The following is a 27,061-nucleotide window of genomic DNA, read 5'->3' on the forward strand; positions in this document are numbered from 1 at the left end:
TTTATTCTGATTCCCTAATTCCGAAGGAATTAGGCTGAGATCCCACTGTGCAGATTAGAAAACACTGGGCACCTGCCTGCAATTAAATTTCAATAGCTAGTGCTATCTGTACTTCTCAATAAGGCTGCTTCTGGCAAGTATGAAGAGGATTTGACATAAGACCTGTATCGCATTTAAAAGGAAAGTAGGCAGAGGAAATGGGAGCAGGGCTGTACACTGCTGTAATGCTGACGACATTGCACGGAGCATCCTGCTGCAACCAATATTGCTAATGGATAGTTAACAAAAACATCTTCCATTTGGTAAGACTACACATAAAGGGGTATAAAGTTAACATGCTACCAATGCCTTAGTTTACAGTCAGTTCAGTAGCGCTGCTGGGAAGAGAATTGCAGCCCACTTTTTGGTGTAGGCTTATGCGATAACACTAAATGCAAACAGAAAAAAAACATGTTTTACACTTTTGAAGTTCCAGGCTTGTCCTGAGATGTTTTAATGAAGCTAGTCACTATTGAACTCTGGATCACTGCATCACTTAACAAGCAGCTGGATGGCCTATGGGTAAGCAAAGGACTAGAGCAGAAGGAGCATAACAAGCAGAAAGTAAGATCCAATAATAAAGGCTGAGGTGGGTCAGCAGACAGCTGTGTAGGTGCAGACCAAAGCACAGTTATGGTAGAACTGGGAGGAGAAATGATTCTTGAATATGGATTAAACCTAATCAACAGAAAGACATTTTCTAGAAGGCAGAACAAAAAATACTACTGACTTATGAACTTGTCATGGAGATGAAGACAAAAAGAGAATGGCACCTCACCTTTTCAGATACTTCTGTGTTTCATCCAGAATCCTCTGGGAGTCAAAGTGATTGGTGGCCATTTTCCTTGCGTGAGACACAATAGAGTTCATTTTCTCTGCCAGCTCACGTGTCTCGTTTTCCAGCTGCTTGTGCTGCTTGAGAAGATCACGGCTGGAGCGCAAATCATGGCCTGTTTCTGACTCCTGAAGAACCTTCTCAATTTTCTCTATCTTCTTTTTAGCATCCTACCAGGAGAAGGTCACAGCACAATAGTACTGACCTTACAACATCATTTTCTTTCACTCAGGCCCTCTCACGATAGACTCCTGAGTGCTCCTCTTTCTGGGCCACTCAAAAACACTGTTCCAAATCCATCCCTTTGAACTATCTTAAATGGCATAATATGAAACAATGTTCAAAGGCTCAAAACTGTAGCTAAAACACAACGGCAGTTCCATTAAAGGCTTGTATCTGGGAACAGCTTCATAGCATAATGTTCCTCTCATTCAATTTCCCTGGATGACAATAGACTTAATGCAGTGCTGTGCCTGTAATCCCCAAACTGACTTCGAGCAAGCAGGTACCTTTGCACAGTGCTGAACCGTGCAGAGAGTTTCCTTGGTTTCCTGCATTGGCAGGATGGCTACACAGGTGCAGTGCTGAGCCTGAGCTCAGCAGCTTTGTGTCTTGGTGCTGTACTGGCACTATTACTCTGCTCAAAGCTTTAGAATGATGTTGGTCAGCTTTATATTGGGTTTTCTCTCTTGAGAGTGTAGACAAAGTCCAGCAATCTGTCTGATGTTAGGACACCTTAAAATATACTTTTGCCTGGATGATAACCCCTGTGCCTGCTCTTTTTTTGTGAGGAACACTCCGTATCAACAGAGAAACCAGATTCCTAAGCCATCCCTCCCCCATGCATCCCACCACCTCCTGACCTGGAGCAGTTCCATGAGCTGTTCTTGCTGCCCAGCTTGTCTCAGCTTGTCGCCTCGCTCTATCATCTTGCCATACAATTTCTCCCACTTCTTCTGTAGCTCTGACATCTTCTTCTGGATAGAAACTGCTGCATAATGGTCATCTTGAATCAGTTGATTTCCTTTCTGGAGAGACACAGCACATCACTGTTTTGAGCAGATCAATGGCTATAGAGCTTGGGACAAGATGGAAGGCTTAGGTCCAAAACTGCCTTCACCTTTATCAGTGTTGCAAAGTGTTCCTCATTAGCCATCATTTCCTTCTCAGCAGCCTCATGCCACTTCAGTTTGCGCAGAACATTTGTTGGATCACGATAGGATTCATCTGATGCAATCTTGTACTTCTCTTCCATCCATATCAAAAGCTCAGCAGCATCACGATTAAACTCCTTACAGAAACAAACAGGATTAGACAGGTTTAACTTCTAATTTTATGGGGGTTTGCAGTGCGTCCTTGCCGTAAGGATTAAGCCCTCACTTTTTTCTACGCGTTAGGAAATGTGACACATTTTCATATGAACGCTGCTCTACATAATCAACACTCTTAATTCGTGAGTTACGATCTTGAACCATTGACAAGTTCTTGAGTCCCCAGAGTAATATCTTAGTCCCTTTTTACCGTATTTACTAATCTGCTGCCTGTAATTGTCAATGAATGGCTGCATTTCTGATAGAATATTTCAATTACACGTGGCCTATCCCTCCAGTATAACTTTGCATTTCAGCACTGAAAGCTAAATTCTGTGCCAAAAATCTCAAACTATATGGAAAGTACAGTTAGTATAAGTATCACATACAATTAGTATAAGGTAATCGTCCATCCCAATTATATATTACACAGTTTTGATGGCTATTTTCCTGTAGAGGTCCTTATATAGGCCAGAATAGGAATCATAGTTAACGTTTCTTCAATTCTTCACAAACACTCTGAGTGAAAAAGTATAATGAATGCAGTCTAGGGGATGCAGAGGGAACTTGCAACGTTTGCATATACAACGTAAACAGATAAAGCGTCTCGGAAAACCAAATCCTGAACGCAAAATCTTTCTTTGCATGTACAGTAAATAAAAACAATAATCATATTAATAATTATGATCAGATAAAGATGAAACTAAGATGCAAAAAAGAAAAAGTTAATCGTATTCTAACTTTTGCTGTTCCCGTTATAACACAATATGACACAACACCATTTCATTAAGCACAAGAGAGCATGCACAGTTAACACTATAGTAGCATAACCTGCCCTTATCTCTCAGAAGAAAAGCTTTCATTCCAAATCCAGAATGTGAATGAGAGATTATCCATTGATGGTTATGGAGTACCACTTCCTTCATATATTCTTCCCAATTGCATTAAACTACAGTGAAGCATTAATTTGTGCCAAATGATTAAGGACTAGAACAACATTAAGCACTGAGCAGAATGAACTTATCCAGTAAATAAAATACTCAGTTGATATTTTTCACTGAATATTTCCATTTTTATTTTGGTATAGCTTTGTAAGACTTATCATGAGTGCATCATCTCCTCCCTGGAAAGTGAAATTCTCTGTCTCACACTCAAAAATAAATTGGTCTGCATTGGGAATGCTCAGCAGTTTGAGATTCATCCCATGTTAAGACAAAGGGTAAAATTACTTCACGCATGCTTGACCAAATCTGCAGAATCAGTCCTTTTACCTGTAGCTGTAGGGAATCCAACAACCTCTGTTTTCTCTGTGCATTGCTTAGTACCAACTGTTCCCATCTTTGCTGGAGAGTAGCCATTCGCTCTTCAATACTACCAAGAAAAACAGTAAGCCCAGTGCAGTAGCTGTCATATGGGTGTCTGTGATCATTCTGTAGCCATGAATATGATATAACTGGAATCTAGCTCAATGCATCTGTTGAGAGGGGGACGGGGTAAATGGCCCTGTTCCATGACCACCCTGGCTTGTCAGACAAGCAATTCCCGCTTGCCTACTTCTCTGATTTTTCTTTTGTATAGCTGTATTACATTAGAGACTTGTAGCCATCCTGTGTTTGACTAAACACCTAGGTTTTCCTCCTTCCCAAATATTCCACCTTAACTAATAATTTTCTCTGTGATATAAGTGTAATGGAGCTGCGAATAGTCTTCTAATGCAGCAAGAAATCTGATTTTAAGAGCAGTTTTAGAAATTTACGAAGGAATTTTCAAGACATTATCACCTGTGATTACAAGAACGTGGTCTTTTTGACCCAAGAGGTCCAATGTGACCCTATATTTCTAATCCTTGTTTATACAGAAGTCCCCTTACTAGATTCTAGTGGCACTAACACGATAAAGGAACCACAGATGACAATTCATTTTTCAAAATAACATGAAGGACCTTCAATGTGAATGTGAATCAGGTCCATAATACGATGATGACGAGTTATTTCCTTGCGCAGTGCTCTGTGACTTTTTAACAGCAAGCACTATATTAATTCTAAGTAATGTTGATAAATGAAAGAAAAATTCAATTATGTGGGTATGTAATGAGTTTACATTAAAGAAATCTTAGAACTGTATGTAGAGAATTATTCTAGTGCTTTGACAAATGCCACTTTTAAACTAAAGCGTTTCCCTGCATTTCTCTTACTTCTCCTGAAAGCACAGGAAATCTATATCTTTTTGAGAATTCCCTTTTTCCCTCCTTACCCAGAAGACAACAGTTTGGAGATCAGCTGAATCCTGACTGAGAGACAGTTTTTCATTTCACACCTAATTACATTTACATTTGATGTTTTACCACAGCTGAACATCTGCTGTGGAATCCCTGTTTTATCTAGTTCCCCCTTTGAACTCAAAGGGGGAAGAAGTCTGAACTCACATGCGAGATGAAAAGTGTCTGCTCTCTGTTAGCTTCCCCCCATTCTCATTAAGTGCCTCAACTCGTCTCTTCAGCACCATCAGCAGTCGTTCAAATTCCTCGTGACGCTTTAGCAGGCTTCGAACAGCATCCACATGGTCCTGCATTTGAAAAAGAAAAGTTGATCAAGTTCTTCCTGTTGTGTGTTGTTTCTATAGCAATGAAAAAATTTTTGATCTTACTTTTTTTTTTCAGGCGGAAGATATACCACACATTTTGCACATGTCTAAGGAAATTCAGGGTTGTAAACCAGCAGCAGGTGTGCTTAGGTTTGTGTTGCATTTTGTTCCCCTGCCTTATGATTACTCCATTATTAGGGTTCCTTTTTCATCTTTTAAGAAAATCTGCATTCCATAAGCTAGGCCAGCACTCTGGTACAGTTAGGGAAGAGCAATATGAAGGGCCATAATTAACTAAATATTTATTCCATTTAGTTGCCCCCAAAATCTCGCACTGTTTCAGCTGAAAACATAAAAGAAGGTGAGGCACTACAATCTCCTCCTCCACTGATCTTGTGACTATTGCTGGCATTTGATTTTTCCTTTCATTTGCTTTAATGTTCTTAAAAACATTCAGTGAAAAGAAAAAGCTTCATTTTTAAAAAAAGTCAGGATTCCATCCTTCGTCTCAGGATTCCATTTCACTGAAAAAATACTATTCATGTTCAAGCTAAACCTTTTCTGTGGTTAACCAGCAAACTAAAGACCCACTTGTATATACAACCAGCTGACATGCACAAACACAGCAATGGGTCACAACACTTACTGTTTTTTTAAATGTTTTTGAGAGACAATGAGCCTAGTTCTCATTGAGATAGATAAGAACATAAAACCCACGCCCTAAAAGACTGATTTCCAAATATGCCATGACTATAAGAATGAGTAAGCTGATCTAATTAAGAAAATTATTGTGGCTCCCTGGATGGGGAGGGAAAAAAGGAGCTGCTGCTGCACCTACCCCAAGGTCGTCTCCCCGGAGAAAGGCCTCATGGCTGGAGAGGGCTGCATTGATGCGATCTGCCTCCCTGTTGAACTTGTGCAATTCCAGGCCATCCTGCAGCTTTTTCTGTCGCTGCTCCCACATCTTCTCCAGCAATTTGTTTTCCTCAGCCAGCCTCTCCATGGACTGGTGGACCTCCCCGGTCCTACTGTTACTGGGTTGTTCGTGGATTACCTTGCGCCCTAGCTCTTCCAGTTGCACAAATCTTCCCAGAGTCAGAAAGAAAAGCAAGATTTCATTGCATGACAGAATCTGAATTCTCTTTCATCATAGTTCCTTGCTCCCTTGGTAATGCCCACATACTGAGGGAATGCATAAGATTTGTTTTCTTCTTTAGCTTCCCTCCCTACTTTTCTCTCTTGTTCCAGCCAATGTCATGGACTACAGACTGCAAGTGGTCATTTGCTCTGGGGATACATGCTGAGGTAGTAGGTGAGATTTCCCTGTTTGGTTTGAAAGTCCACATAAACAGGCTTTGCCATTTTTGGAACAGATAGCCTCCCTCATCGTAGTAAATGTCCAAATGTGCAGAAGCTAACTGGGTTATGTGTTCAGCAGCCTCCTTTTCATGCTAAATTTCATAAGCATTTAAATAAACCCTCAGCATCACTTTCATATACAATTTATGTACAATAGACACATTTCACCTTCACAATACTGTTGTAGTAACACCCCGCTCTGCCCGCTCTGATAGAATCTCTCTACCTTTGCTTCTGAGACCTAATTTCTTTCAGCAGGTCCTGATGCTCCTTCAGCAATTGCTCTGCAGAAGCCATGTCCACGCCCATTTCTTCACTTCTCAGCTTCTCCCTGATGCCTTCTGCCCACAGGAGGAGCCTGCGGCTATCTTGCCGGAAGGACTGCTGATTTCGGGCCTGCTGCAGAATGTCCCACTTCTTTTTCGTATCCAACTTTAGCTTTATCAGAAGCCTCTCCATGTTTTCCACCTGCTCCGTGATAGCCCTGCTCTCTGCAGGGTTGGTGTCCTTAATCCTGCAGCAAGAAATCAAATACATTCAATTGTAGGAGCAGCCTCAGGCATTTAGAGCTCAAACTAGCGCTCTTTAAAAGCCATGGATCTGGGTATTTGTAGTTCCATTAAAGTCAGCTAAGGCACCAAATGCTGTACGCTAGCAAGAAACATCAGCATACCTGCAGAAAATGCATCCCATCAAAAGACTGGTAATACCCTTGTAGTTTAGTGGCTCGTTCCCATTGTAAATACACAGAAGATTTAAACAAATAGCGCGCTTTAAATTCAAATTTCAAATTCAAACTGCAGAGCACAATTATTTGCTGTATTTCTTCCTTTATCCTTGCTTCCTCTGATTGCTGTATTTCAGGGTCTAAGCAGGATCCGGTTCAGAATTTTGAAATAACTCCCATTAGCAGAGGTAAATTGTTAGTTAGAGGCACAATCCTGTGGTATTCACAGATTTCTCTTACAATAGTGAAGTCTGGAGGCAATCACTTAGCCAATCTCCCAGACATACTCGGGAAAGATTGCTCTCCAGCGGGCAAGGGAGTTCTTCACAGTGCTAGACAGAGACTTCATAAATTCCTCATTCTTGTTATAGCCATCATTTACAACATGATCTTAGATAATTACCAAAGAATATAGAAAAGAAAAGCAGGTTACTTACGATTTAGCTACACTCCTCAAGTATTCAATTTTTCTCTCCATCACTAGGACCTCTCTCTCAATTGCAGACAGTTTGCGCTTGTCTGACTCCAGCCCAGCAGGTGAGTGTCCAGGTTCCAGACCTGTGAGTTGAACCATCTTGTCTTGCAGGAGCACCCCTATGCTCTGACAATCTTGAAGAAAAGTCTTCACATCCGCCACCCCGATTAGCTCCGAGCCCTTCTCCTCCTTCAAAGATTCCATGCGCTCCCACCTTTGAGAAAAAAAACCCAGTTACTTGCATCTAGCCTCAGCCACTACCATAAAACTTGCCTTCACCTAAAGGACACAAGTTCAGTTCATAGCCTTTGTTGTACAGTTTTACCCAGGATGAGATTTGTTTCTGTGCCAAAATCAAGGAAGCAAGGAAGGAAAGGGAAGTAAGTATGCTACATCCTTTTTCTGTTCAGATGAAGCCTTGCATAGATTTCATCATTACTTAAGCAGGCTGAGAGGGTGAACACTAGTGTTCGCCCTCAACCTCAGAGTGAATTTCACCTCAAACAAAGCAACCCTGCTCAGGTGACCAATAAACTCTGGACGCAATGCAAATAAATAATACTGGTCAAAATCAGGATCTGGCAGTGCCTTATAGGTCCAGCTGGGTGGAGTGGTACCAGGACTATGTATTCAGCAGGTATCAAACATACTTGGTGCAGTCAGGCAGGGTTTGATGTTCCTTTCAATATTTACAAAGGGCATCCTAGACCTGACATCTAAGCAACCAAATCAGTTCCTTGCAGTGCAGTACAGACAGAACTGTTCTGAATCCATCACTGTCCTCTGCAAGCGGGTTCATGTTGTGCTTCCTTTCACACTGCAAATTGCTGCAGTTTAAATATCCTGACGTCAGGGCCCTGAGAGCATCCCCCACTCCTGGAGCTCTGGCTGTGGGGCACTCAGGGCCAACCTAGAGCTACGCAGATGAGGGCTGCCCCCTTCCCGCTTGGGACCTTGGAGACAGGCTGCCACAATGATGGGGACTCTTGTGTGATACTGGCTGCCACCCCTGGCCCTGCCCCACTCACTGGTGGGCTGTGGATGGTGATATCCCTCTCATCCCCGTTATCTCCCTAGCTCCTGCCGGCCTCTCCCTGAAGGAGCAGCAGGCTGCTCTGCCCTGCTCCCTCATGGCCCAGCCCTGCCCCACCGGGAGCTCCCACCAGTACCGGCCCCTGTCTGCAGGGAGCTACTGGCTGGCATAGCGCCCTGACAGTTGACATCTCACCTAACAAATATTGTATTTCACCTGTTTCCAGCCATTCATCTAGGATTGGAAGATCAAAGGGGAAGAGAGGACAAAAAGAGCCTTCCTGATCAGTACGTCAGGGCAACATTCAGCCACAGCGGCTGTTTCTAGCGTCCTTTTCGCACAGGTGTCCAACAGCATCCTTAGGTTGATTCCACTTCTATTTTAGGAACTCATTACCAGGATTTATGCATATCAAATCAGGCTATGTGTAAGTGTCTAATATGGGAGAGTCTGATCCATTATGCAAGCTATTCATGTAGAAAAGGGGATCTTCAGCTGTCTGAAGAAACTACAGTTAGGCTATCTCTGCCTTTCCCTTCCTTTATGTCACATTTCTGGTAGAGCATGTGCACAAAGAGCTCACTGAGCTTTAATGCAAAAACTCAACATTTGTTATTACTTCTTGGCAAACTGCTGGATTTAGAACTTGCTGAGCAACTAATGGGAAAGTTTTTCCATTCTGTATTTGGTGAAGAGAGCTGCAGTGGAAAACAGTAAACTTCAATCACATGCAAAAATGCCCCCTTGGAAAGACCTGTTTTTTCAAACTTTAGGCAAATTCTGGGAGTTAAAATCTATCAGACTGATGTTTTCTCAGTGTAGCTCAAATCAGGCATGAAAGGTCAGTTCTGCAGTTGTTCCCATGAGACAATCTCCATTTTACCAGTAGCACCTTTACCTGCTATTGATCTCTTTCAGCCAAACTTGGATCTCAGAATATTTGCTGGGATTTCTTGTTGCAGATTTACCAGCTAATTTTTCAATATCTCCCAGCTGGTCCTTCCCTGCAGCCAGTTCCACTAAAAAGCTCTAAAACAGAAAAGATACAAGAATGCAGAACTTGAGATTTTTCCAACTCTGGGGACAAAATGCTCAATAATCTGTCATGTTCACTCATCTTTTATTTCTGCATGTCATATAGTTTGACTTCTGCACCTTACCTCTCTTTGTTCACTTACCTATCTGCTGACACAATACAGATCTACACGTGTAGTTCCCTCTTAACCCTTCTGACCTACTCCAGGCTTGCACAATATGTCTATGCACATACATCTAACTCCACTGTGATGCAAGTGCACTGCAGGATTTTTTTCTTCTTGTGTTTTAAAGCCTCCCAAAGAAACCACAAAAAGAGTCCTTTTGTGCCATGATAAGTATCCACAAAAGGAGCTAAAGCGGCATGATTACATCAACTTCAATAAACTTGGCATTGTTTATACTAAAGGAACAACCGCTCTATACACAACCCCATAGCTTGAAGTGTAATTAATAAAAAGACTCTCAAGAGTTCACTTATCAGCTTCCTCCATTCTTCTAAAGTCAGTGTGATTTACAAGGTGTCACCTGTGAGCAGGGAAAAGGGGTACCTGGTATTTCTGCTGCATGACCTCCACATTGTCTGCTTGAGGTCGAAGAGTCCGGAAAATGTTCTCTTTTTCTTTCATCCATGCCTGAAATTCTTCACATGAACTACAGAAACGGTAATATCCAATCGTGTCCTCCAGAGTCTTCTTTCTGTCCTGCAAAGCAGAAGAAAACTTAAGTATTGTTGTAATAACTACCTTGCCTTTTGAAGAAAAAGGATCCTTGTGTATAAATAAACTACCATATCATTTTGCCTGATATTACTGAAAGAGAACCTGAAGGTCTTAGAATACTTCTTCCCAGAGCAACAGTGGTTTAAAAGCATAGGGAAAGCCATTAGAGAGTGCTCAGCCTCTGACAAACAGCAAGGCCACAAGTGTTGCATGCTGCTTACTGAAGATTTACCTCAGTAATCTTGGGAACATGTAAAAACCCTTATAAGATATTTTTCCTGGTCTTTTGGGCAGCATTGCAGTAGGTCAGAATGAAAGATAGTAAATGCAGAATGCAGATTACAATTGTTTTCATTTTCTCATATCATGCATGACAGCCCATAGACTTAAGACAAAATATTTTTTAGTCTGGCACAGGCCTTCAGCTGCAGCAAGCAAACATTAGAAAAACGAAGATTATATCAAAGAATCTACTCTTCCAGAAATATAAAGACTGGAAGGTAAATGGAAAGTTTGCCAATACAAAGCGAACAGACAGGCTCTGACGCAGTTTGACATAAAACTTCAATGATAATCTCAGCCCTTGAAATTCCACCCTGAACGGTAGCCACCTCTTTCAGGACTGAGGCACATTACTGGAACTAAAAAAGAGAAGATGAGGCACAGCTTTTGTTGAGGCACAAAAGATTGGCAGGGATATCATACCTCAGCCATGCTCTGCAGATTTTCATAAAGTGAGTCTATTTCCTCTTGGGTCTTCCAGATGTTCTCTGGAACAAAATGAACATCTTGACTGGGAGTACCAGGAAACGAAGTGTCAGATGTAGCCCAGGTTCGACTGAATGATAGCTTAGTTGTCTTCTGAGTTAAGTCACTTGGAGCTTCCATCTTCACCATCTGTAAAGCAAAGTTTAACAGAATCAGTGTCTGAATACTTCTAATTTGGATACAAAAATTATTTAGAAAGGAAATTCAGACTTTCTGGTTCAGATTACAACATTCTGACCTTTTAAATAAAACATTTCCTGCATTAGTTTGAACCTATTTTCTTTTTTATTCTGAAAGAATTAACTGAATAACTGAAAAACATTTCAGTTCTGTTAAAGAAATTTCCTTTAGCTCAGTTTAAAATGTTCTGATTCTCCAAAAAAATTCATTTTAGGTCAAATTCAACTTGTCTTAATTTTTAAAATTGCCAACAAATTGTAGAATCCACTAGGCTCACCGTTCTACTTGTGATATTTTCAACATCTGATTACTTGTAGTTTCAAGGCCTACAGAGTGCCCTAGGGAATAAATGCTTTTATTTGCACACTGACACCAGCAGTCACATGCTTTTTCATGTATAATAACAGAGCAAAACAATTTTTGTTCCAATAACGATGAATATCGGAATCATGAAGCAAATGAAAGTCCCAAAGTGATGCTCATAGCTCTCCAGCTGGTTTGACTATATATCACAGGAATCTGAAAGAAACAAACCTAGACAGGTCTGAAATGTTACGCATCTTCCCTGACTTTTGTTGTCTAATGAGCTGGTCTCTAGTAAGAAGTTCCCTTTCTAGTCAGTGAAAAAGGGAGGCATCTGCAGAGGCTGACTTCATTCCATGTGCCCTAAACAGTTATCTTGGCATGGGATGAATTTTTGCTGTTCACTACATTAGGATTCCAAAAGAATTTGTAAGGCTATTTTGATTAAATGTCTGCTTTCTATAGCTGGTTGAAATGAATATCGTTGTGAAAGTAAAGAGTGAGAGGGATTTGTGAGGACCAATAAAGAGGAATAATATAGATGAGCCTATCTCTAGGATTTCACTGTTTATCAGCCTATTATAGCAAGAAGTCTGAATCTCAAATCACAGAACACTAACTAGGTGGGCTAAAAGTGGCCAATGAACTTCCCTGTCATGTAAAATTTTCTTCAATTCTAAATCAAATTTTCTACTGAATTATTAAGAGGAAAAAAAAGACTCTTTTTTAGGTCATATGGAAAATTCTGTTCTGGTAAAATATTTTGCATTATTCAGAAACATTTTATAAGGTATAATATAAAATTAGAAAACTATCACAGCCAAAGTAATTTTAAAACATAGAATATTCCGTTCTGAAATGTATTGATTCAAACTTAACAAGCTTTTTCTTCAATCTGTTTTACAAATGAAAATTTTGTTGAAATCGATGCCTTACTGAAAAAGGTTCAGACAACATCAGAACACCACTTTCCAGTTGAAAAAATATTCTGTGGGAAATTTCTAGCCAACTCTAGTAGTTTCAAAACAAAGGAACAAAATATGACACAAGCCCTCGCCTACTTACTGCAGCTGGTGCTTGCTCTGCCGCAACGTTGGCCTGTTCTTGCAGGCGTCTCATCTCCGAGGAGTAGGCTGCAATCTCCTTCTCCAGACGCAAGTGCCGATGCAACAGCGCTTCGGCACTGGATTCATCTTTTCCATAGTCCTTGCTGACCAGAAGAGGCTGTCTTTCTTGCAGCCATGAATTTGCTTCATCAATGTCAGCAAAATACTGAAGGGAGCACAGGAGAAGAAAACACTGGGTTTCATCCTGGAAGCTTCATATGAACCTCCTTCCTCTTTTGAAGACCAGCCTCAGCAAGGTAGACATTCCGTTAGAACTGCAGCTATGAGGTTACTTCAAGGTGTTGCGTAAGCTATGAAAAGGTGGCTCTAGAGCTCTAAATCCTTAATATACTTCATGGTAAGTCAGACAATCACTGTGCATAAATTAGACTCAAGCACTGCCTCGTATAACTCTTTGAAAGTACCTAAGTAACTAAACCGTTATGCTGAAACTACTTAAGTAACTAAACCTTTATGCTGCTCAATAGTGGCAATATAAGATATTTCACAGTAGACGTTGTGCAATTTCAGCAACAGCTATTTTCTAAAGGTTGCAAAGACTAACCTAACAATGAACAATCAGTTCAGAGTCTACAATAAAAACTTTCTTCTTTTTTCCATGCATTGCCTCTGCCTAGCTGTGATTGTTAAAAATCCCAAAACACAACAAAACAAGATATTGTGATACAGAGTAAAAGCATAACAGCAAAAACCCACAGTAGTAGTGATGGGAAAAGAAAAAAGAAAATAAAACAACATAATAATGATGTTATGAAGCCGAGCAAAAAAAGTAGGAAAGAGGTAATTATAAGAATATCTGAGGTACTGATAGGTAATTTGTGAATGCTGATTTTAAAGGAGCTCTTTGTCTGCAGCTGTGCGAATGTTCGCATGTGCAAGAGAGCTGTGCAGATCAGCATGGCAGGCTCAAGCATTTCCCAGGCTTTGGGAAATTCATGATCCGGATCCAAGCCTTATGACATGTATGTTTTGCTGGGTTTTTTTTAATGTCAGAAAAATGTCACAGAGCTACCGAGATCCCTCAGAAAAGACTGTGCATCAGCAGTGTTACGTGAGCGCCTTCCACTAGCATTTTTAACTGAGAACAAACACCAGCCGAGGTAGCCTCCTTGGCACAAACCGCTCCTCTCCACGGCCTGGTCAGCTTGCAGCTGGCATGAGCCTGGAACCGCTGGCACTCTCTTTTTGAAGTCTGAAGTTTTCCTCCCCTGTTGCCCTGCCTGCAGGGGCACACGGCAGAACTGAACCGTGTTTGTGTCCCCAGTGTCGCACGCCACAGTGAAGCCCCGCTGACCTGTTTGATGAGAGCTGCTGCCTGCAGACGGCTTTTGCGATCAGCCACTTCATCTTGGAGCTGCTGCCACAGCTTCTGGAGGTTGTCCGTCTGCCTCAGGATGTCCTCCTTGTGTGCGTGGTTCTTCTGGCTCAGCTCCCAGCCCCTCCTCACTACGTTTGCACAAACTGCCCTGTGGGAGTTGCACTCCGCTTCGAGAGCCTAGCAGAGGGATGGGAGATGCGTGAGCACAAGTCACTCACTCACCACTAGCTGAGAGCAAAGCAGGGATCTTATTGTCAGCCACTATAACGCAGACTTTTCTAAGAGTCCTCTGCCTTACCTGTGCCTGAGACTCTTCCCTGAGCCATGAGACAACTCCCCTCCTCACCCAGGTTACTGTCCTACTTGTTGCCTTTGACATGATGTCTGCTGCTCTGAGAGAGATACTTGTCTGCTGTCCACCAATCCAGCTGCCTTACACCTTCCGGAAGTAGCATACACAAATAGATGCACGCACATGCATATTCAAATTACAGAAGAGGCTCCTGTTTCAGTTTGATCACTGAATTCTCAACTCTACAGGCCGCTTTGCTTGTTTAGAATGATCCTTTGCCATAAAAAAGCAGTAGTTTGCGTAGCTGAACTTTTGACACTAGCCCGCAGCAAGCTCTTAGGGAAAGCTGTAACAGGTTCCTAGGCATCTCGCACGATACCATCCATGGGGCTCCCATCCGGCCTGCTGATATCAGTAACCAGCCTTTTTTTCACCATCTCTTTCTTTCCCCACAGTCTGCCATCTCTCTCAGCCAGGGAAGATGAGTGGGAAAAACAAAAACTACAACCTTTCCCCCTCCATTCACCAATGTAAGCTAATATGTAGTCCACTGATCTTCAATTCAGGCCAAATTTTCCAGTCCGGTATCAAATATATGACTTCCTTGCTCTTTTATTCCCCTCCTGGGAAAAATCCCCATCCTATACATTTTTTAGGGGTCCAGACACTGGTCCTGACATTTGAGATAAAGAGCGGTGTGACAGCTCTTGTAAGTGCTGTACTGACTAAACCAAAGAGTATAGATGTTCTAAAATCTTGTGATAGTGCTAAGAAAAGACCACCAGTACAGTAAGAAAGATACCTTGTGTTTCTGAATGGAGGCTGTAATCTGGCTGACATCTTTCCCTAATGTTGTTGTTCTTGCTAGCTTCCATTTCTCAGAAATCCATAATTCTTCCTCCTTGCAGTCACGGAAGAATTCAAAAAGCTTCAAGGCCTCCTCCAGCTGAGATTTTCTGAAACAGAGAAAGAAACAGTAGAACTCACAGTTAGAACTGGGATCCTGTGGAGACAATGGTACAGAATACCTTTCCAAAAGGCTTCAGAATTTAGAAAATCCAGAATTTGAATGCCTGTAACTCCTCTTTGTCATAGCTTAATTTACCCGTACAAGAAAATAAGGCAACCAAAACTAAATTTCCTGCTTCCTCTAGGAGATGAGGGGTTGGCCACATGCTCTCCAGACTACACATTCAGCAAGTCAAAATAAATGCTGAAAATGAAAACAAGGCAACCAAACTTAAATTTTCCACTTCCTCTAGGAGAAGAAGAGTCAACCAACACGCTATCCAGACTATACATTCAGCAAGTCATAATAAATGCTGAGAATGAAGCTTTTCTTCAACTGCGAGAACTAGTGAACCTTCCAATCAGCTGTAACGAAGACACTCAAATTGCTTGTACCATGTCTTTCTACATGGGGAAAATGAGAAATTCTAAATGCTGGGGCCTCTGTGTCCTCTGATTTAAAAGGGATTGCTCGACCATGCTAATCAGGAAGAAGAGCCATAAGCACAGCCCTACCGTGTCTTGCTCAGAGCTACAAGGTTCTGATACAGCTGACGGAGCATCTGAACTTTCGCGAAAAGCACTTCTGGTTTGACTGCGCTGTCCTTGCTGATTTCTGCTGTCCTTTGGGTGATATATGTCAATTTATCATCATAGGAAGAGATTTGTGAGTCAACCAGGTCGTGATTCTGCAGCAAATCTACTACTTCCAAGAGCTGCTTCCCACAGTCCTGGGAACTCACTAGTGCCTGCAAACAAAGTGAGAAAGAAATGGCATTGGCAGAGAGTGTGATCTAAGGGCCCAGTACAAAGAAATCAGTTAAAAGGTTCCTGTTGACTTTGACAGCTTTTAAATGTAAAAGACTGGTTTCAACTATATAAAGACTGTACCTGCCTAACTAGAGGAATCATACTTTTCTTTCAGTTTCACAAGATAGTGCCAACAATCTCGAGGTTCTATTTACTACACTGGAAGCAACGGTCTCTTCAAACAAGTATTTTTTTTTTCGCATCTAAGTTATTCTATTGATTAAGCACTCAAAGTCTCAGCATTCTTGGAATTCCAAGGAATATCCCTTTCCTATACACCCAGTTATAGCCAGCTAGATTCACAGTCTTTATTTGCAGAATTCTATGATATCCAATTTTATGACATGCTTTGACTGCATTTTTTTTCTTAGAGGAACTTACTTGCCTTTGCTATCTAAATAGTAAAATAATAAGAACTACTTAGTATTTTATTTGGGCCTGACAAAGACACTGCATGCTTGAGAGTTTGTCCTCTTTCTAATTGCATCAATTACTCTAATGTAGGATACTCTCTTTCTTCTCTCAAACCCTTAGGCTATCAGGGTTCCAACAACATTATTACCATTACATGTTCTTTGCTGACAAACACTAGGACAGACAGATTCATATCTTACAGGTATCACTTATCTTTAATTTGCAACCTATTCACTCCTTCAGTTTAGGTACAATGCAAACTATAGTTATACAGATTTTAAATAGGATATGGCAAGCCCCAAGGTGTATATATGTTGTCTGCCATTACACAATCAATATGGAACCAGTTATTTCCTATGCTAAAGAGGAGACCTGGAGCTCTGACACTGTGGTAACTCTTGGAACTCTGGCTAACAGCAACCACTGTGCATTTACGCTGGAACTTTTATCTCCTAAAAGTTTAGGTGCCTCAAAGGTGGACTTAAGTTTGAACTAGTCTCTACCTATATAATCACTAGACATACCGCCAGAAGGGAATTCAGAGCAATGGGAACAGAAAGCTGTTTCTTTCCACTTTTGCTTTTACATTTCTAAATTTAGGTGAGATAATTACCACCTTTATTTTACTACATAATATGAACTTACAGTGCACTCCTAGTAATACCATATCTGGCTCTGGTTACGGAGAGACCTACAATGAAGCCTGTTTTTTCTAATGTAGGTACCTGGAATGATGAACTGAAATACATAGGCATCTAAGTAAAAATAGTGATTTTTTATTAAAGCTGATAGACTCATCTTTTCGCACCAGGCAGTGAGCTCCCCAGACCATACTGCTCCCTGGAGCATGGGGGCTTTTTTTAGTGATGCATGCTGATAATAGTGTGAGCTATGTGCTGGCAGAGAGGGCTTGGTACCTGCAACTCTTTCAGCTCCTCCGTAATGGCATCAGTATCCATCAGGAGGCCCAGAATTTCCTGCATTGCACCCAGAGAGCGTTGTCGTCTCTGCAGCTGATCCAGAAGATCCTGCCACTGTTTTGAAATGCTGTCTTGCCTGTGTGGGAAGAGAGAGAACGGGCCCTCTTGTAACAAAGACTTCATGCTTTGGACTGCAGGGGAAAGGAGTCACAGAGCTCACTGTTTTAGAGCAGCTAAATGAACAAATACAACTCTTGCCACTGGGGCAGGAGGAGAGGCCACGGTCACAGGATCGGTCATAGCAAAGCTGTTGTTTAATTAGTGTGGAGATGGGGAGGAATTTTGACTAGCATATCAATTGTCAATGAATTCTTATTCTAGAGATTGTTTTCTATGGATCCTCGTATCTTACATCTCGCATTGCTGTTGTCTGATACAGTGGAGGGGCTTGGAAAAAAGATGGGGTCTTCAAATGGCCACTTAAAATAAAAACCCAAACAATAGCATGAATCACAACCTGACCCTCATAAGGAATTTGGTTTAACTCTTTTATAATCGTTTTTCTCAGTTTTCCCACATGCTTCTGAATTTGTCTGAGCTTAGAAAAACATTCAAATAACACAATAAAAATTATTCAGATGGCTTTTTTAGCCAGTCCCAAGTAAGGACATATTGACAATCACAGAAGTCAGGATTTTCTCAAGATTTGCCCCAAAGTGGTGACACTGGAAGACTTTGTGCCTGAAAGACCTATACCTCCCAAACTGTTGACTGAAAAATGAAATGTGTTGATTTGGAAAAAAATGTATCCATCTAAGCATTTTTGATCGAAGATAGGAGTTTTGACAGAGCACACATTTTCATATAAACATGAAAATATCTCAAAACTACTTTTCACCTGAAATCAGCCTGAGTTTTGGATCATTCAAAAAAAAAAATTTAAAGAAAATGAAACATTTATCTGCTGAAACTGTTCATGAGTAGAAGAGATTCCAGCCAGTTCTACTCATGAGGGCAGAGGTAAATGGCTACCACTCTGCTTCTTTCTCCGCTCCGCAGAATATCAGGACTAACTTTAACCTCCACCACCACACAGTCCCACGACTATCACTCACTTCTTCTTGATTTGGTCCTTGCCATGATAGTTCTCCTGGCTGATGACTGCAGCCATTTCAGCCAAATCTGTGAAGCGTTCCCTCCTGGGGAACACATCTGCTGCAATGGCTTCTAGCTTCTTACTCGCAGCCTCCATCCTGTCTGCACTTTCTGGCCAGAAGTCCTGCTTCCCAAGCACTTTCTTCATATCTTCCAAGTAGGACTCACGCAGGGCTGCCTTCTTCAGGAACCTCTGAGCTAGCTGTTCCAGCCTCTCTAGCCTCAACATCTCCTTCTGCAGTGCTTTTCCCCGGTTGTGCTCTGCCTTTTCCAGGATAATCCAGTGCTTTTCCACATCCTGCAGCGTCCTGCCTTCTGGGGGTAGGTACGGCCGTTGGTTGTTGGCTCTCTGCTTGGTCCTGATGTTGAAGAGATGAGCTTCAATCATACCCTTCTCTTGGTATTTGGGGGGCTTCTCCACAGTGCGAAAGGTCTTGAAGTTGGCCATAAGCAGCCACATTTCTTGAAGAGTGTTGGGGAAATGATGATCATCCAGCTCCATCACTTTCTGTTTAATCCATTTCAGGAGGTCAGAGACCATCTGCTCATACTGAAGCTTCAAGTCATCTATCTCCTTCAGGAAGGACACGATCTGTAATGGGAATGTGGAGTTACAAGCCACATAAAGATGCAGAATGGAAGAAAATCTGTGAACAGAATGCAACTTCCTCATAAACTAAATTCCGGATCCCAATGATCTGCAATATATGTCAGGAAAGTTGTATTTAACAAGCAGGTTGCCACAGTCATCACATTTTTATATCAATATGGTGATGGCTGTCGCATCTGAGGCCAGGTAAAATCCTAGAATGATCTCCCATAAAACATAGTAAAATAAATGTGATTTAATGTTTCGTTTCATTTTTACTTAAGAAAAGGTTAATTTTGGAATTAAACAGGGGACAGTACTGGTAACATGCATGTAGAAACTGTCAGCAATTCCTATGTGGGCTGAGCAGAAAGCAAGAATCCCAAACTGAGGATTACGAATCTAAGTTTCATAGTGGAACAAAACTAAGATTTTTTTCATCCTCTTTCATAAAAAGAAAAGGAATCAGTCCCATCCTGTCTGCTAACATGCAATTACCCCTCTTAGCTCCACTGCCTTAAGTTGCAGGAGAGCATCTGAAGAGTTCCTGCTTTGCCTGAGTCACATCCTGGGTCTCTCACAACCCCACTGCAGACTGTGGTCAAGCAACCCCTTCTCAATCTCTTCTGTTGGAGCTGTTTCGGTTTATATAAATTATGAGAGAAAGAGAAAGCATCATAACCAAAAAGGGGTTTGGTAAGGATGTTAATTGTGACTCAATACTGATTTTCCAAGTCCATGACATTTATCTGTTTCATCTGTGGTCTGACCTACATTTATCTGAACTTCGAGGTTGTCTGCCTCTAGCATTTCTCAGAGCCCGTCTGCTCCAGACTGGCAGATTAGTAATGGAGATGGCGCGTTGAGTAAAGATGCAGGCCCTGCAGGCTGTGATCTGCTTTTACCTATCAGAAAGTGCAGGTGGCGATGAGTAAATGTCACCAGGCTGGAAGGGCAGTAAAACAGCACCAACTTGTAGTGTAGGAAAAGCAGCCCATGGCATGAGGGCTCCCTTCTGTATTTTCTGCCATCGTACCCAGTTCTCGCTGAAAGATCCTAGTAAGTGCATGGCCACTTCATGTGGCTGGGGGAAGGGAGATTTACCTCTCCGGATCGATTCTCTCTGCCATCCTGGTCACCTGCTTAACCTCAACACAAGTGCTTCCTTGACGCATTCGGGCTTCACTCTCTAATCCTATTAGCAAATTCAGAGCTGCCTATCTGAGGGCACTAAGGACAGGAAGAGATTAACATCTATCTCTTTCTCCTTCTGTATGTTTGTCGGTGCAAGAAATGCAAGGGGACAGGAAAGTGATGTTAGGGACAAGGTAAAAATGGCAAAGAAGAGAAACCAAGAAAAAGAAGCAGAGAAGTGGAAAGAGAGAGAGAGAGAGAGAGACAAGAAAGAATAAATATGCCTATGCAAAGAGGAAAAATCTGTGGAGTACAACAGCAACTATAAAAAAAGCGTAAGAAATATTCTTTCCATTTTTGCCCAGCATACAACGATATACCCTATCTGATCCTTAGAGTTCCCCTAATACACGTCTGGAGACTCTAGAAAAGCTTAATATACATGCAGGCTGTTCTAAAACGTGTTCCTCTGCTCTGAAATCAATTCCTAAAATATTTCTAAGATATTCTATTTCAGGTATAAGGAATAACTCTCAAACTCTCAGAAGAAACTCTGCTAATGATCATAAGTGATGAATGAAATCCAGGCAAAATGGGAAAGAAAATCTCTTTCTTCTGAGAGAACTGAAATAATGTCTCCTGGTTAAAACTTAAAGCCTCAGGTGGATTCCAGTTAAAACCTACTGCCCGCTCTCCTCATTTACGCCAAATCTTTGTGTAACCAAACTCCAGTTCCTGCTCTCATCTAACACTTTTCTTTAGAGAACATCACTATTGCTGATACGTGACCCAGGATCATCTTGTTCTTGTCCCAAATTACTCCACCGAGCAACCCCTGCTTTGCAAAAGCTTTTCCCATTGCCACCATCAGGGAAGTCCTGTTTTTGATTTTTATGCCTCCGACTCAGCAAGAAATTCCCCCTCCACCCCCAAAACAGTACAGCTTATTCTTCGAATATAGACTATAGAATATAGAATATAGAATCATGCAGGCCCCATCCTGGACATGCAGATTTTCTGTGGGCTGTTGTCCTGTGTTTTTGACAAAACCGGAATGGATTATTTGGAAGGTAGACAGGAAATTCTCTCTAAGGGAAATAGTCTTCAGTGGAACTACACAAGATTTTGGCTAGAACTGCTCAAAATTCCTTCAGTTTTCCATTAGAAGGAGGTAAGTAATTTCAATACAAATCATAATCATGTGAAGCAAAATATATACGAAAACTTTAAAATAAATTAACGACAATTCTTTTTTTCTCTTTCACTTGGTTTTCTAGGAGTTTTCCCCCGTCTTTCACACTCTCCCACTTTTCATGCCCTTGTTTACATTTTACACCTGATTAAGGAGTTAAAAAGAGAGGATGAAGATTTTTACAGGAAATAAAAATTCAGAGTAGTCTCATAGAATAAGGGATAATCTTTCCTGTTAAATCAGAAAATTGTTGACTAGCTCTGCTTTTACCTAGCTGTAATCCTCCCAAGTTTAATGAGATCTACATGCCTCAAGCTGCCTTGGAGCACATCGGCTCTCAAAGAGAAACGGTGAGGTCAAAAAGGGATTCATTTCCAGTGAGAGAAATGCAACCAGTTAGAGATCAGAGAGTCTAGACACTTCTCAAGATTCAAGTGACAATAAAAAGTCTCTGAAGTGACTGAGCCATTTGATTCGCGTCAAACGATCCTGAAGCTGAACTTGCGCTAACAAACATCTCCAAAACAAATGTAACTTTATGCAAGTATGAAGCATAAACAGAGATAGAAATAAGAGGTAACTTGTGAAGATAGCAATGCTCTTACTTTGGCAAGTCGCTTTTGGATTGTCTGGCCTTGTTTCAGTCTGGAGAAGTAGTGGTAATAGAGTGACACATAGGTCATGATGGATCTCTCATCTGGGTGGGGTACGGCCACATCCTCAGCATCCAGCAGTTTACTGATTCCTAGCTCTTTCTCTGCAACATTGAAGGCATTGTTCAGGTTTTTGACAGGCTGGTCCTGCCGCAGGGAACTGTAGTGGATAAGATCAGGCCTGGATAAAGAGAAGAACAGGGGGTGGAGGGGAAGAGAGATTTATGTTTAAGTTATTTCAGATGATAAAACATAAATTGCTTATTAGAGCAAGAAATGCAACATAAATTACTCTCTCTGACTCTGAGCTTCTTCTGAGAGCATCAAACCTTATTTACACTAGAGGAAGAAAATCCCCCTCTTTATGAAGCTGAAGTACCACCACTCCCCAGCAGATCTCTGCGCTTTGTTTCTCTTATCTTCACTGGCTGGTGAAAACCAAAGTGTATTAGTGAGGTGATTCTGAGAAGGCAGCTTACTCCCAGCTGGAGAAGCTACAGGCTCCCTCCATCCTGCCTGAAGATGGAGCAGAACTGTTAGTGGGAAAAGAACTGTTCACGGCTCTCACAGGTGGCTTTTCTATCCTGCCTTGGGCTATTTTCCCCACTGAAGGCCACAGAGGGGAGAAAAAAAGAGACTGAGAGGTTGTTTACTCTGTTACAATTGAATCAAAAAGTGTGAACGCTTATGAAGCGCGTACTATAAGAACCACCTCCAAAATAACCCATAATTTCTGTAAAAGTACACCTGGAACACAATCAGGGAAGCTAAGAGCAAATAAGAACTTGGCAGCATTGTTCAGATGTGTGATATTCCCTTGGAGGTTCCATTTTACTTCCAACAAAAGGAACTGCCAAGTAGGAAGCCTTTGGTCCTTCTTTCTTCAGAGGAAATATGCACATAGAAAGCAGAGTTTTCAGTAAGAAAGGGCAAAGAGACAGTTTTACAATATCTTCACAAATATAGGTAGCTCAAACCATGGAACAACTTGTGCTAGAGCTGGAAATAGCAATGAGCAACTGCTCCTCAGCTGATCCATCAGCTCTTACCTGTGAGCATGAATGAGTGCGTTGAAGGCCAGCCCATCACTCCAGCTTTTGGAGAAGTCCTTCACATTCACATTGGAATAGCTGGCAGTTTTATGCTGACACCAGATGAGTAAGGCTTCATTGGCAAATAGAAAATCAGCTCTGCCTCCAAATTCTTCCTGTGAAGAAGTCAAGGAAGAAAAAAATCAAGGTGGGCAACATATGGAAATAGCATCAGTGAGTTTAAGATTATGCTCCCAAAAAAGTTCTCTCTGTTTTACTTTTGTGCTGCTCTCAAATCCCCACTAACAGTCGTAACAACTTTCACACACTTATCAGCTAGATTTACCATGAAGATCGAATGATTTAACATGAATGTAGAAGGTCTCTGTGAAAGTTAATTGAATGAACTCCTAAATTATAATTTGAAATGAAGGTGTTAAAAAATTTCTAAATTCTTCTTTTCTGTAAGATTTGTAGAAACTAGGTGAAAAGTAAGAGAGACATAAAGCTCAGCTCAATTCATTTGCTTCCTTAGCTGTGGTCTAGAACTCAGAAACAAAATATAATGTGTCAATATCTAATGTTAGAAATTACTAACTTCAATTTCACAGTATCTTCACAGGATCTTACCTCTTAGGTACTTAGGTTACTCGTTATATAAGGGTTATAAAATTAATTTTTCTTAAAAACGAAAAGCTTTTCTTTGGCAAAAGAGCAAGCAATCAGCACGTGGTTCAAATCCAGAGAGAATTTTCCTCAAAGAAATTCTTTGTAGAGTCAAAGCCAGGAGAAAGTTGGTGGAAGGGAGTAAGGAACATGAGTATCCTGTATATCTCCAAGCTATTGTTTTCTCCGTCTTTGAGAAACTCTAAAATAGATTCAATTCCTTTTAGAAATTTCTGGCTAACTAAAGCCAAAAGAGTTGGATCACTGTATGCAGTTGCTGGGAAACATGCAAATCACTGGGTAACATTACAAGATCTGGAAGATCAAAATGGGCAGGAATCATCATCAGACTGGTCCTTTCTTGCTGTTTTACCTTGTCAAGTTTGATAGAAGAAATCTGAAATCTGAGTATAATGATCCAGATAAGTCCCAGGATTAAGGTTTTGTCACCATCTACGATATTCTCAGGCCCAATCACTTTTACTTGCACCTGCTAATAAACCAACATCTGTTCAGCATGAAACAATTCATGTCCAGTTCTCCGAAGGAGACACCTGCGTAGCAAACTGTGTGTGATGAGAAAGTTTAAGCTATTTTCTTAAGCAAACAGGTTTTATGTGGTTTCTTCATTTGTCCATAGATCTGCCAGCTACCGTGTTCACCCCGCTCAAGCTCCCACGTGCACCAAAGCTGAGTCTCAGTAAAAGCCTGGCAAAGGGATGGTAGTCTCATAGACTTAAAGTTCCTACAAGGATTTTGAAAACTGGTGGTTAAGGAAAGGAGAGAACCATGATTCAGTGCCCCATTCCTGCAAGGGAACTGCTACAGGGCAAGCTCAGAGACCATCTGTCTGTCCAACCTCCTGCCACCTAGTCAGCACATAGCTCCTGGCTCACCAAACAGCACAAGCACCCTATGAAACAAGCCACGGCCTCCTCTGCTTTGCTCAAGCAGCAGGCAGGCCTGCAGTTCATGCCAACAAGGTGGTACCTCTTCAGATAGTCTGTGAACGCTCTATTGACTCCCACTGTCTGTATGTTCACCTCCATGGAGATAAGATGTATGTATTAATTTGAGTTAATTCAGAAATTGTAGACAAGTTTCCACGAATTACCCAAACTTCAGAGAACATTTATCCTACTGCAGTCATGCAGGGATCATTTCAAGAAGCTGCCCAAATATGAAGGATTAGTGACCCTCTTTGCCAGGGGAGCGAAGAAGGTTTATGACAGTGTGTCTTATCCCTCTTACAGCCCACAGCCGTCCTTCACACATCCAGGGAAAGAGGCTGGGACTTTTGGGATAATTCTGCTTCTACTTCTCAAACTCTAACGAATAAGAAACAATATCAAGTGTGAGATAATGATATGAATAAAACAAAAAGTTTTGCCAGCAGAGTAACCTTCTCTATAGCCCCTGAATGTGTTTCCTATGCCTTTTTCTCCTACAGCTCTGGTCTCCCTCTTACCAGTCACATATTCTTATTCCTCAGTCCATTTTGTTCTCTTCTGCAGTTTTCCTCTATCGAAGATTAAAACTGGTCAATGTTTTTCACATGACAAAAATGTCCATGAGAAAACGTGAATTTGAAGAAATAATTATTTCCTATTGTGAAAGTGCAGATTTTGAGTGCATTGTCTCATGTTTTCTTATCGGAAATAGTATTTCAAGTCAGAATCTCAAAGCGCAATGTCTTTTCATTTAGGTGTGACTTGTTTTGCTGGACATTAGATGTTTATAAGTCATGTTAGTCAAATAACAAAAAAAAGTCAAATCTAAAGACAAAAAAACCCCAAACCTTGCCCTATACGCAAAGAACATCTTACTGTATATTACAGGGGAAAATCATAATGAACATAATACTATAATTGGTTAATGACATTTCTAAAGTGTTGTCATCTGTGATATCAATATTTACTCACCTTGGATTTCAGGAATGTAATGGCTTTGCTGTTGTTCTCCAGAAAATGCACCCTCATCTTTCCCCTGTTTGGTCTGGGCAAAGATTCTCCAGAGAGCAGCTCCAGGAGTTGCATGAGATAAATGCCGTCCTTCAGCTCTGTATAAATATCTTCTATCACAACCCTTACCTGCAAAGACCAGTCACACAGTACTGAAGCCAGTTCAGCCTATGTGGCTGAACAGTTGGCCCATAGAGCCCTTTACTTTAAGTAATAAGCAAACAAGACCTTATCGCTGGTTTTACTGAATCTACTGTAGGTCAGTGCATATGTGTGAAGAGTAAGTGGATTATCTGATGACTTTTAATTCACTAAAAATGGATATGCGGAAAGACTAACATTATTTATGGCAGTGGGCTGAAGTCAAATAGGCAACTGAGCCAATTAAGAAGAAAAACAGGATAAGTGAGCAGCAAATACTTTGAAAGATATCAAAACTTTTCAACATTTTCAAAATTAAACATTTTGGAAGTGCTGACATTTTTTATTTCAATTCAAATTAAATCTTTTCAACTTTTTGTTTTCGAGCAATGCCTTTCATTTAAAAATTGCACTGATAATCCCAAAGCGAAGTGAAACAAAACAAAGGAATCGGAAGACATATTCAAAGGTTTGCTGGGTTCAAGGCTCCTTTTTTAGTCCATCGTCTTAACAAAAGGATTAGATGCCATCCAAAGTCTCCATATTTTTAGCTAGTCTCACACTAAGCTCAGTCACTATGTGAAAGATTAAGATCTTCTACAAAAACTATTTCATTGCTGCCAGTACTGCGATCACTGAATGCTTAGGTGATAAAACATGACACTGTGTGTACTCTGAACTAGCAAGAGCTTGCCTTAGGCATTTCCTTTTGGCTTTATGCCACTAGCCATCAAAAAGTGACATTAAGTTCTTATCACACACCCAATAATAACTTACTTTGATTCTGAAACCACAGTAAATAAGCTTTTTGTCTCCAGAAAAAAAAAAAAAACTTGAAGTGAAGTAGTAGCTTTATGAATTCAGAGCATATTTACATGCAAGGAAAAAGGATGAGTAACACGGAGACTTATCTTTTAATTCCTGACTAGGTGGTCTTCCAGAGAATCAAGAAATCAATGAAAGCATAAAAGCAGCTCAGAGAAACTTCTGTGTACTTTGTGTAGAACAATATCCGACAACATGCTCTCACTTATTAGCCTCATGAAAAAACTTCCTGCTTAGTTGCTCTCTTCATTTATTATTCCACTTTAATTCTTTTGTACATTAAATAGGCCCACAATTCTGCCCACGGTATCTTATCATTAAAAAGCTAAATTTGTTACGTTCTGTGGAACTTTTATTCATGAAGAGTAGTTCCATTTTAATTTATTTGTAAGGTGACTACCGTCATATATCAGCTCTATGCCCCAGCCACTGATATATTTTTAATGACCTTGTTGT

At 41.0% G+C, this 27,061-nt stretch overlaps 1 protein-coding gene across 6 annotated transcripts in view; it reads right to left on the minus strand.

Moving 5' to 3' along the window:
• SPTBN5 (spectrin beta, non-erythrocytic 5) overlaps positions 1-27,061 on the minus strand; it is a 106,818-nt gene that overhangs the window by 75,449 nt on the left and 4,308 nt on the right. For 5 of the 6 annotated variants that reach the window (XM_068945960.1, XM_068945961.1, XM_068945962.1 and 2 more), the window contains exons 4-24: positions 25,601-25,768; positions 24,052-24,171; positions 23,031-23,188; positions 21,934-22,162; positions 18,374-19,005; positions 17,256-17,394; positions 15,631-15,863; positions 14,909-15,062; positions 13,791-13,991; positions 12,435-12,641; positions 10,824-11,015; positions 9,948-10,100; positions 9,260-9,390; positions 7,291-7,542; positions 6,353-6,640; positions 5,606-5,852; positions 4,610-4,749; positions 3,456-3,555; positions 1,995-2,165; positions 1,738-1,902; positions 818-1,044 (exon numbers count right to left, since the gene is read on the minus strand). In XM_068945960.1, the coding sequence (XP_068802061.1) occupies positions 818-1,044; positions 1,738-1,902; positions 1,995-2,165; positions 3,456-3,555; positions 4,610-4,749; positions 5,606-5,852; positions 6,353-6,640; positions 7,291-7,542; positions 9,260-9,390; positions 9,948-10,100; positions 10,824-11,015; positions 12,435-12,641; positions 13,791-13,991; positions 14,909-15,062; positions 15,631-15,863; positions 17,256-17,394; positions 18,374-19,005; positions 21,934-22,162; positions 23,031-23,188; positions 24,052-24,171; positions 25,601-25,768 (4,307 nt within the window). The remainder of the gene's footprint in view (positions 1-817; positions 1,045-1,737; positions 1,903-1,994; positions 2,166-3,455; positions 3,556-4,609; positions 4,750-5,605; positions 5,853-6,352; positions 6,641-7,290; positions 7,543-9,259; positions 9,391-9,947; positions 10,101-10,823; positions 11,016-12,434; positions 12,642-13,790; positions 13,992-14,908; positions 15,063-15,630; positions 15,864-17,255; positions 17,395-18,373; positions 19,006-21,933; positions 22,163-23,030; positions 23,189-24,051; positions 24,172-25,600; positions 25,769-27,061) is intronic. The other variant, XM_068945959.1, reaches the window with a different exon arrangement.

Source organism: Struthio camelus, chromosome 5 (genome assembly GCF_040807025.1).
Source record: "Struthio camelus isolate bStrCam1 chromosome 5, bStrCam1.hap1, whole genome shotgun sequence".
In the NCBI taxonomy this organism is placed as follows: Eukaryota; Metazoa; Chordata; class Aves; order Struthioniformes; family Struthionidae; genus Struthio; species Struthio camelus.